The following is a 12,106-nucleotide window of genomic DNA, read 5'->3' on the forward strand; positions in this document are numbered from 1 at the left end:
TCCAACATTTCTAACCTGACTAACAATCTTTGGTTGAAAAACCTTGCTGTTATGATTAATTCTAATTTCAGTTTCCAACCACATTCTGCACCTTCACCAAGACTGCCTACATCTAATCCCATATCACTCATTAACTCACATCCAGCCTCAGCTCATCAGTTACCACATCCTGCCTTTGTTAACTTTACATTTGACAATTCCAGTGGCCTTCGGCTGGCCTCCCATTTTTCATCCATCTTGCAATCATCAAAAAGTTTGCTGCTTGGAACTTGATTCAATCCAAATTTCATTCATTCACCATCCCTTTATTAGCTGACTTCATTAGCTCACTGTCTAACAATGTCTTAATTGCAAAATCCTCATCCATGTTGACAAGTCCCTACCTGGCATTGCCCCCTCTAATATTTGTGGCCTTCTCCAGCCTGAGATTCATCTCTGGCCTTTTGCACATCTCTGACTTGAATCGCCTCATATCAGTGGCTGTGTTTTCAGCTACGCTGCCCCTTGGCTTCCCAGTTCACCCCCAGACCTCTTTACCAATTTTTTGACCAATCTTGGTCATTTGTCCTGATTTCTTCTTTGGTAGTTTGGAATCAAAAAGTCAAAAGTATTTGTCTTGAAATTACTCTTATTAAGCACCCTGGAATGTTTCACTATGTTAACGGGCTACATCAATGCAACCAGTTGTTGGTATCAGTTGATATAACATACAATCAGGCTATTTCAGAAAATTTTTACATTACAGAATTAAAAGTCATGGAATATTAAGTAAAAAACACAAGTGCTTTTAATTAATTCTATTCCAATTATTTGTTTTAGCAAATGGCCCTGACATATAATACAAAAATCCCACGATATCAGAACTGATGTACATCCAGTACAAGAGCATTTAAGAGGAAATATCAGATTCAGTAACCATCATAACCTGAGTCCAAATGTACACTGGTATATAAGAGAATATTTTGTCCAGTTTTACATCTTGGTCCAACTCTGCCCTTCCCTCCTGGTCTTGGGAGTTCAGAGTTCCCAAGTATAGGTTCCATGGGCATTATCACCCTACAACTTAAAATTACTATGCTCTGTGTGATAGCCCAGATGGAGAGTGAGGGGAGGTTATGCAATTGTATACTGAATTATAATACAGCCCAAACCTACACGCATGTAACGTTCACCGACATATCCTTTATTCCAAGATCTCTTGCTTGATAGTGATTGTGAGCAAGAAGTCCAACTGACTTCACACCTCCCTAAATCAGGGCTCAAAGGTCAACTGTGATGCCCCAACACCACACTGGCAGAGATCAGCTAAATCAGTGTGAGTTGCTGATTAAATCTACTAAATGTGACGGACTCAGTAGCATAGTAAATAGTTGGGACAGCAAAGGCAGAACTAGTCTTTCAACGTTAACACACTTCAGAATGAAATGAAGGAAACTATTAGACTTAAAAGGTGAAAAGGACACAGGGTAAAATCACTCAAAGGGTAGGGAAGTTGCAGATCACTTTCTTGTTCTTTGGGGTGCTTGTCTTGACATTTGAATCTGTGAGTCATGTGCTGAATTTAGACACTGTATGTTGGTGTTCTGTTAGGATTACTCAACAGTGCTATTGATAGCAATAGGACTATCCTTCCCTTTATATCCAACAGGTCAAACTTGAGGTATGAAGTATTGCTGTCCTATCCTGAGGAGGGAAAATAGCAGAACGTCTACAGGCTCATTGTCAGAAAGACAGGTTAAAACTGGAAGTGGCAAAATGCTAATCACATAGTATACAGTCTCACAAGAAAACAAATGTTTGTATTCATTGTCTGAGTTCCACAATCAGCCTGCTGCCCTCTAATTAACGCGCTAAAGTCTTTCTTTTGTACACTGGTACAAAATTCCTCAATATTGTTCCTCTTGACCTCTGTGCATGAGCAGAATGTCAAGATCATTACGAAGAATTCAGAGATTTAAATTGAGCAGTTATCCCCTCAATGGTCTCTTTAGTCATCAGTCCAGTAGCTTCCGCTGACACTGGTCTCTTGTTCTGCTGCTCCTGGGTGCTGTAGTACAGATTGGTGGATTTGTTCCTGTAGCGATATAAACTACTATAATAATCAAGGTCATTTAAACTATTGCAGGAACGTAAAGAGCCTGGTAATGGGGAATGAGTGAGGTGTGAGTCACGGATTAACAGCTGTGAAGGTTCACTTGCAGAACTTTGCAATGAGCCATAAATTGAGATGTATTCATTCTGATGCTCTGATCCATGCAGGTTGAGTTTAGACACAAGGGGTTTTCCAATACTGACTACTTTCTTCTCCTCTATGGAATCCTCCATTCCTTTACATCGATATTGAAGGCAGATGGAAAAGCTCAGCTCCTTCTACACAACAGGGAAGTAAAATGCAGAAAGTCATTATGATTTTGTCCCCAGTTTCCTCTTCCCTTGCCCCTGTATCTTGTCAAGACTCAATCTCACCCTCCAATACAATACTGTATTCAAGTTGCCATTAACAGTGTGTGCCTAGATAGTGAATGTCACTGGGCTAACTGGTCTGATAGGGTCCATGCCCAACACCCCAAACAGGAAACAGGAGTAGGCTGAGCTTGTTCTACCTTTCAATCAGATTATGGCTGATCTGTGACTAAACTCCATTTTGCCCTTTGCCCATAGCATTTCATATTTTTGGTTAATAAAAATCTGACAATCTCAGATTTTAAACTTAGCATCATCTCCCAACTGCAGAGAATTCCAAACTTTCACCACCTTTGTGTGATCAGTGGTTCCTAACTTCATTCCAGAAAGGTCCACTTCTGACTTTTAGGCTCCTGGTCCTAGACTCCCCAACCAAAGGAGATAATTTATTTCTAGCAACCCTAACGGTTCCCAAAATATCTGAAAATACATACTGGAAAGCCTTCAGTGAATACAACCTTAGCTTTTGTAACCTCTCACCATAAATTAACCCCTGGCACCATTGTCATAATCTACACCGCAGTCCCGTCAAGACCAAAATATCCTTCCTAAGTTGAGGTGTCCAGAACTGAATATTACTTCAGGTGTGGTCAAGCCAGGGCTCTGCGTACCTATAGCATGATTTCTAAACTCTTGTTCTGTAAGGATTCTAGATGTAAAGCTCAGCACTTCCTGAGAATTTTTGATTAGTCTCTGCACCTGCCCAAACATTTTAATAACCTGTATGTATGGATCCTTAGATTTTTTGGGTCTCCACTGCTTTCAGAATTTTCACCATTTAGAATGCATTCAGTTCTATTCTTTTTAGATCCAAAGCGGAGTCCTTCTACTCTATCCTGACCCCTCATAATTTTAGGTACCTCAATCAAATTAGGTTAATCTCCTTAGCCTGCTGTCTCCCTTGGAAAACAATCCCAGCCTATCCACTCTTCCTCATCACTAAAATTCTCCAGGTATGATAACGTCCTCATAAATCTTCTCCAGTACTAGCACATCCTTCTGTAAAGCTGTGATCCGAACAGTAATTTGCACTTTAGCCGTAACTGAACATGCACTTTATGCCACAAACTGTTCTTATATTCCATGATTTGGTCAATAAGTTAAAGTATCTTGTATGTCTTCTTTACTACTTTTTTAACCTGCCCTAATAAATTCATGAAGGGGAAATCATGCTGGACAAATTTATTATAGTCCTCCGAGGGGATGAGAAGTAGGATAGATAAGGGGAAACCAATAGATGCATTATATTTGGATTTCCAAAAGGCATTCGATAAGGTATGCACATTAGGCTACTTAACAAGATAAGAGCCCATGGTGTTGTAGGTAGTATACTGGCATGGATAAAGGATTGACTAACTAAGAGGAGATAGAAAGTTGGGATAAAGGGGGCAATTTCAGAATGGCATCCTGTAACTAGTGGCGTGCCACAGGAATTAGTTCTCAAGCCACAATTATTTACAAAATATATTAATTACTTGGATGAGGGAAGTGAATGTACTATTGCTAAGTTTGTCAATTAGGCTTAAATGGGTAGGAAGACAAATGGGGATGATGGCACAGAGTTTACAGAAAGATATAGACAGTTTAAGTGGCTGGGCAAAAATTTCATGGTAAATTATAATGTGTGAAAATATGGGGTTAAGTACGTTGGCAGGAAGAAAAGAAGAGTTGAATATTATTTAAATATGTGAAGACAGCAGTCAGCTATAGCACAGAGGGATCTGGGGTCCTGGTGCATGAATCACAAAAAGTTAGCATCCAAGTTCTGTGGATAATAGGGAAGGCAAATAGACCGTAAGCCTTTATTTCAAAGGGAAAAGTATAAAAATAGGGAGGTCTTACTAATCTTACTATACCTGGAATACTATGAACAGTTTTGGTCCTCTTATGTAAGGAAGGATATACTGGCATTCGAGGTAGTGCAGAGGTTTACTAGGCTGATTTGGTTTTGGTGGGATTTTCTTATGAAGAAAGGTTGAGTATACTGAAAGAATTGCGCAAGATTCCTTGGGAGAGGATAGGCGGAAAGTATTGACAAGTCTCCTCATGGGATTATCTAGGGTCACAGGGCACAATCTCACAGTGTGGGGCACCAGTTTAAGACATGGATGAGGAGGACTTTTTTCTCTCAAAGGGTAATGAATCGGTGAGAACTTTTGAGATTGGGTCATTAAGTATTTTGAAGGCTGTCGTAGGCAGATTTAAATCAGTAAGGAAATGAAGCATTATGGGGGCAACGTAGGAAAGTGGAGTTGAGAATTACCTGATCAGCCATGATCTAACTGAACGTTGGAGCAGACTTGATGGACCGAAAGGCCTACTTCTGCGCCTATGCCTTACAGCCTCTTTTGATTGAATTCCACTTACCACTTCATCCAACTGACCAATCAATTTATGTTTTCCTGAGGTCTGCACCTTTCTTTCTCTCCGATCTTATAGACTGTGGTGTTGAACTGGTCATAGTGTTTCTTTGTTTTTCTACCTTTTGGTAAGAAGGACTGTAATGTTTAACTTTTTAAATTTTGTTTTTCTTATTTTCCTGCTTTGTACCTAAAATTCTGTACCTAGATACCTTTGTACCCAAGATGGGGCCGTAATTGGTGACCTGTAAACTTTTCACTGTACTAGTATAAGTGTATGTGACAATAAACCTAATTCAATTCAATTCAATCACTTGACCAAACTGGAACCTTCTTCATCAGTATCTCACTGATACATTTTTACTCATTGAGCAAACAGGCAGCTGCAAAATTATTGGCTTTATGGTGAGCTAATGTATCAGCTTGGCTCTATTGATGGCAGTTTTGAGGTAGAAAGTCATGGGTTCACAACCCACTCAAGAAAATAAAGTGCAATCTAGGCTGGCATTACTGAGGGAGGGCTTAATCGTTATCCTTTGGATGATAAACTAAACTGCTATTCTGTCTGCTGTTTCAAGTGTACATTAAAAATGCCATAGGATACAGGAATGTTCTGGAAAGCACTATTTCCACCATTCTCCCCCACGCCCCCCCAAACTGAAACAACTTAGTGAGTCAGGCCTGTCATTCTTTCTCATAAGATATTGCTACTCGATATCAACGCAGCTACATTCATTGATATAACATAATGTACAAAGTAATACAATGGGCCTTGTTGAAGTTGTATAAACATAAGTTGGCTGTTTAGAAGGTGGCAATGGAGAGACTCCTTACCCTTAGTTTCTGCAGGCCACTAAGCCTAGTGTACAGGCACTTATCTGGATAGTCAAAGTTCTTGATGGTGAAGAGGATGCTGCCTGTTTCCTCAGGGCATTCTTTGTTTGTGTGTTTGAGGTCAACATCCAAGTCCTACAATTCAGATAGTTCAAAAGGAAAATCATTTAAAGAACCAGTACTTTGCCTTTAAATGGGATCATCCCATTAATGTAGTATTAAAACATAGAAACGGCATATTTATTGCATTTCACCCCCATCATTCTCCTGACAGCACTGACTCTCCTACTGAGGTGCAGTTAATCCTTTGTTACCTCATGGCTAACCTTCAGGACCACAGACACAATATTTTAGTGTCAATGGATAGCAAAGAGGAGTAGAAACTCAGTCTTACATTTTCTCTGCCTAATCCAAAAGCATTGAAGCCAATAATAATCTCAGTCTCCTCCAACAGAACAGCTACCTCAGCATAAACTAGGGATTAGTCCTGAATATGGTTATCTGTGTGGCCAGAAACTATATACCTGTTAGGCTATTGGGAGAATGAAGAAAGTACCAGCTCCCTGAGAAAGACAAGGACCTAGGGCAAATTTTCCTGGCATTTGTCCCGAGTCCCTCTCTAGTCTTTTTACCTTGGTGCCACTGAAAGATGAACCAGAAACATCTCTAAATAATTATTATGGTAATTGTCCATATCTGAAGGTTGGACACATACATTGCCACAAATTGTGAATACAACGTGATCATTCTGGGTATGGAACCCCTCCTCCTCATTAATATTGGAGCAAAGCCCATTCTTGAGCTCACCCATAGCCAACAACAACATCTTGGATTTTAGCTGCATCTTAAATCCTTCCACTGAACTGAAGGCCCCAACCTCCAAAGACACCTCTGCAATGTGAATGGGGATCATTGTCTACTGACCTTAGGTGGATCACACTACAGTTGTGGGGTGTACTTACAATTCACAAGTTCAGAATCAATGCAATGTTTTGTTCCAATGCTAAACTTGGAGCTTCCATTGGGTTCGAAAGGCTAAACTAATTCTGAAGCAAAATGGAACAAGATTTACTTAGACTCAAATCTGAGTCTGTTTCATTCTATTACCAGGACAGGTCCTAGTGCTGGTTTCGCATTATATTTACATTATTATTGGCTCATCAGTAAGGAACAAAATCTTTTCACACTAACACTGTAGCTGCATTGTGAATGACCTCATAAAAAAGTGCTGAGGACTTTCCTATACAGTTCCTTACCTCTGAAAAATCAGCCAATCTAGCTTCACAGTTAGTGATATCCTTCTGAGTTTGCTCTATCCTGGTATAAATAATCATAATGTTTGAAAACTCAGCTGCAAATCCCAGACGAACAGTGACTCCACATTCAAAATGCACATAGCTGCTTTCTGGAAGAGCTGTAAAGAAAAGAACCATAGCATAGTGAATATTCTGATCTCATTTAGATGATATCACTTCTCCTAAATCCTCAACCTCAACCCTTGATACCTCCCTTTGACATTGAAATTTATTGCAAGGACATCACATATGTCCAACTTTTCACCTTTACCAAACTGAGCATCAGATGACAGGATATTGGGGAATAAATGCTCCTCGATAGCTCTGTCAACAACACCCTCCATTATTCTGAAGATGATTAAGAGATGGTTTGTGGGGCATTAACTGAATTTGTCCTGGTTTTGGGGAGCGTACATACCTGGGCAATGTCCCATATTGACAGGTTGGATGCTAGAGCCACAGCTGTACTGAAACAGGATGGCTAAACGTGCAGCTATACCTGGAGCACAGGTCTATAGCAAAACAGCTGAAATGTGCTTAATGCCATTCATCTTGCTGTATCTGGTACATGCTAATATTTAATTTCAGGTCAACCAGGTGTTTTAGTGGTTCTCTTGTAGAGCAGTGGTAGTGTCCCTGTCCCTGGACCGAGAGGCCTGGGTTTTAGTCCTACCTGCTCCAGAGGTGTGTAAAACCTTCTCTGAGCAGGTCAATTAGAAAAACAGGTCAAATAGATGTCTTGCTGCTGGTGACAGCTGGAGGGAGACTGAGATAGATCACCCACTCAGCACCAGTGGATGAAGGTACCTGTAAAGGTTTCAGGCTTTGCTACTGGACTAGACCAAAAGTGAGGACAGGGATGTTCATGGAGTCTCCTAATTAACTGACCAAGGCCATTCTCGATTGGCAGGACATCAAGCTTTGATCTGACCCGTTGATTGTGTAATTATTTAGCTCCATTGATTGTATCCTGGTTCCTCGACTTATCACATAACCTCATGCTGTAGGCCAGAAATTCCAACCAGCACCAGAAAACTTATTTCCAATCTTGATTGGACAGAAAAAAATACAGATATATCTTGATGACTTCTGCCCTTGAAATTCTTGGCCATTTCAGTCAATGGCGATGCTACTGAGCCACTCTTTCTAATGGTTAAATAGGCTTTTCTCATTGTGTTAGTTATCTCCGCACTGATGTGGAGATGCTGATATTGGACTGGAGTGGACAAGGTCAAAAATCACATGACACTAGGTTATAGTCTAACAGGTTTATTTGAAAACACAAGGTGTCGGAACCTGAGGAAGGAGCTGAGCTCCAAAAGCTTGCATTTTCAAATAAACCTGTTGGACTATAACCTGGAGTCGTGTAATTTTTGACCTTCTCTCAGCACCCACTGCAACTCCACTTTCAGAGAAAAGCCCTTGTTACAGGCCAGTTCAATTAGTCTTGATACTGTGGAACCTATATTGATACAGAACATTAAAGTGCCCTCACCAGACTGAATTCAGTACCTTTGCCATCTTTAATGCTGCTTCTAAGTGATGTTCAACATAAAGTATCACAGATTCATCAGCGCAGGGAGAGTAGTAAGTGCTAGTCACCAAGAGGTTTCCTTGCTCACGTCTAACCTTTTACCCTTAGATGTCAATGTTGAGGATTTTAAAAAAAATTGTTCATGGGCATGTGGGTGTCTCTGGCTAGGCCAGCATTTATTGTCCATTCCTCGCTGTCTAAGGGCAGTTAAGAGTCAACCACATTGCTGTGGGTTTGGTGTCACATGTAGTCCAGACCAGGTAAGAATGGCAGATTTCCTTCCCTAAAGAACCAGAGCCATTTCCTTTCAGCCTTGTGCCCCTCTCTCTGATAGGTCTGTCCTGCTGGTATTACCAGGGATGGTAATCTGGGAAATTGGATGCAAGGTATGATTCAGTGTGTATGACTATGTTGGGTGTCCTTGCGATACTGATACCCTTCAAACAGGCAGGTGGCACTTAGTCAGTTGGGTGCCATATGAGCAGTAGCCATTTCAGAATGTGGGGAGAACACAAGCCTTTTTTTGAGTACTGACCACCAGCATCTATATGTATGGACAGACAAAATGATTCCAAACCCAGGAGCTATGCATTCAGCTTCTATTAAATACTCTGTTCTATGGACAGAAGAACATGCAACACAAACCAGAGCATTAACAGGAGTGAACACCCTTTCGTACCATGGGCCTTGGCCCACTGCAGGTTCCTGGCTGAATACGCGTCCTGATGTTTGGGTGGTTTAATAAGATCTCTCAATGACCGTCTCTCTGACAGACTGCTCCGGATCTCCAAAGCCTGTCTTCCCTTTGTAAGTTCACACTTCCCCATATCTGAAATCACAACAGGGCATGCAATTAATTTAGAAGTAAAAAAATATTATGATGCAACCAGATAGAGTGAACAGGAAGTATAATTTATTATTAGCAGAGATGTCAATCATAGGTTATGTCAATGATAGGTTTAAAGTCATTGATAGAAGGATTAAAGGGGATTTGAGAGGCTTTATTTCCCATGACGGAGTGGGTTCAGGAATTCACTGCTTGTTAGGGAGGGAGAGGCAGAAACACTGATCACATTCAAAAAGTACTTAGGTATGCACTTGAAGTGTTGTAACCTACAATGCTCTGACCAAAGTAGAAAGTGGGATTAGACAGGATGGCTCTCTTTCAGCTGGCACAAAAAAGATGGGCCAAATGGTCTCTTTCTAAACCGCAAATTTTCTATGATTTTCTTAATGCATACACAAAAGTTACAAAACAAATAAAGTTCATTGCGTTTAATGAGTCTGTGTTTGATTTTGCCCTTTCTGTAACCAGACAATTCGAATCAAATTTTCCACCCTGTTCTTAGAGTTCTTCATCCCCTTTTCTGTCATTACTCTACTATCTAACAGTACCTATCTGGTCTCATCTTGAATACTGATATAATATAGTGGAGAGGTACTAGGAGAGGGTAGTGATGGCAAATGCTGCAGATAGATCAAGAAATGAGAAATTTTGCTCTTGTCACAGTCACATAGGATGTCATTTGGGACTGACACAAGAATTTTCAGTAAACATTAAACACAGTAATCTGTCATTCACAAGGCCGGATCTCTGGGACCATTAGCTTTAGTCTGCCTACAACTTTTTCACCTTTTGATGAGAGCTACCTGATCTATCCTCTCAAGTGAGTCATTCTGCACTGCAGAAACAAAACCTCTGCATGTGTTATGCTATATCACGCCAAGAAAATCAGTTGCAAGACAAGAATGCAGAACATGAAATAAATAAAAGCAAAAGAAAAGGCAAAATGAGGAAACATGTCTTGTTAAATGTAGGGGAGAAAATTATCAATATTTAAGGGGAATGTGTGTAAATTGAAGTTAAACTGAACCATTACCAGAGAAACAAAAACAGAAATTGCTGGAGAAACTCAGCAGATCTGGCAGCATCTGTGACGAGGAGGAGGATCACTGGATTTTAAACGTTAACTCTTCTTTCTCTCCACAGATGTAGCCAGACCTGCTGAGCTTCTCCAGCAATTTCTGTTTTTCTTTCAGATCTTCAGCATTTGCAGTTCCTTGTTTTAAATTACCAGAGGAATACAGGATTGCATGAAAATGAGGGGAATGGGAATTACTTCAAGTAGAAACTGATGGCAAGCGTAGAGGAAGAGCTTTCTCTATGGAGCAGGAAGATACAGGTTTGAAGTGGGGAGGAAGATAATACAGGATACATGACACAGCACAGATACTGCCAGATGTGTTCAGTGTCTCTGGCATTTTCTGTTTTTGTTTCAGTTCTCCAGCATCTGCAGTAATGTGTTTTTATTATACCCAAATCCTCATGTAGACAGGTAGCAACTGATGCCACTTATAGAGACTCGAAACAGATGAGAAATTGAAACTTAAAGATATTGTAATGGTGAAAGAGAGGATGAGGTGGGCAGGTTAACCAGAGTAAATGAAACAGTGAAGCTTCCCAAATAAAGCAGCATTGCTGCAACAACAGGGTGAAGTTATGAAATAGGAAGTGTAGTGGTGTGGTAATACAATTATTTAATAAATTTGATTTTGGAAGAGAAAAGAATCATTCAATAGTTCAAAAACTCAAATCACAAAAGCTCTGGAGGCAGCTGAGAGTTTAAGTGGACTACATCTGCTGCTAAAGTATAAGTAGCAGCAGGCAAGGCCCAAGTGCATTTCAAATTCCGAATGATCATTTGAACAAGACACTGAATCCTGTATCCATAAAACTGTACCCGCGCACAGAAGGGCACCTGTGGAGGAGGGCATGGAAACCACAGTTACGGAAGAAACTGCCTCTCCATCACTACATCAGTGTTCATAGGGACACACCAGAGTCATCTCGTGAATCCTCAAAATCCTTTTCATTTTTGCTTGGATAGGCCAAATCCAATTCAAAATTCAATTTGAAAGTAGGGTCAGTAGATGTTTACTATTCTCCCCCAAAGAAATGCCAATGATGGGCACAATGTTCAGCATCAGTAAAATGGACAGGCAGCCTGATTGTCCCAGGCCAACAGGGAGCCAAGTTATAACAATCTGGATAAGTACAGTGTGATCATGAAGGACAATAAAACAGTAACTGTAATAGCAATGGCGGAATTTCAGGAGTGGTTCAGCACCTTGTTGAGCCTTGTCCTAATGACTGAATGAGGGCGGTCTTTAATCTTTGTGTAAATTCAAACTCACCTTCTGCAACTTTATCCAGCAGGACTGTGATTTTTTCATCCTCCAATAAACGTTTTTTCAGGAAGTTGATGAAAATCCCATTTGTAAGCTCGCCTTGGCTGATTTCGTATGCTTCTGCATCTGGGCAACTGGAAAAGTTCATAAAGGACATGGCAACGGATCATTAACAATCTCAAACAATTTGCAATTCCATATCTTTCTCATACAAATGAGAATAAGAAACTGTGTGGTTTTGGGCCTAATTGATGCCAGTCACAAGGTCTTCCACATTGCCGGTGCCCATTATTAGTCCTGGCATCCAAGATAGAGCCACCACCTGCACTGGTGTCTGAGATAGAACCACCACCCGCACCGGTGTCTGAGATATAGCCACCACCCGCACCGGTGTCTGAGATACAGCCACCACCCGCACCGGTGTCTGAGAT

At 40.7% G+C, this 12,106-nt stretch overlaps 1 protein-coding gene across 2 annotated transcripts in view; it reads right to left on the reverse strand.

Moving 5' to 3' along the window:
* Positions 1-764: 764 nt before the first annotated feature.
* The window catches only part of LOC109918600 (mucosa-associated lymphoid tissue lymphoma translocation protein 1-like), a 42,699-nt gene continuing 31,357 nt past the window's right edge, over positions 765-12,106 (reverse strand). For both annotated transcript variants that reach the window (XM_020518534.2, XM_048614231.1), the window contains 5 exons: positions 11,682-11,809; positions 9,166-9,315; positions 6,914-7,071; positions 5,658-5,792; positions 765-2,370 (listed from right to left, as the gene is read on the reverse strand). In XM_020518534.2, the coding sequence (XP_020374123.1) occupies positions 1,936-2,370; positions 5,658-5,792; positions 6,914-7,071; positions 9,166-9,315; positions 11,682-11,809 (1,006 nt within the window). In that variant the 3' untranslated portion in view covers positions 765-1,935. The remainder of the gene's footprint in view (positions 2,371-5,657; positions 5,793-6,913; positions 7,072-9,165; positions 9,316-11,681; positions 11,810-12,106) is intronic.

Source organism: Rhincodon typus, chromosome 29 (assembly GCF_021869965.1).
Source record: "Rhincodon typus isolate 14 chromosome 29, sRhiTyp1.1, whole genome shotgun sequence".
NCBI classification, from domain to species: Eukaryota; Metazoa; Chordata; class Chondrichthyes; order Orectolobiformes; family Rhincodontidae; genus Rhincodon; species Rhincodon typus.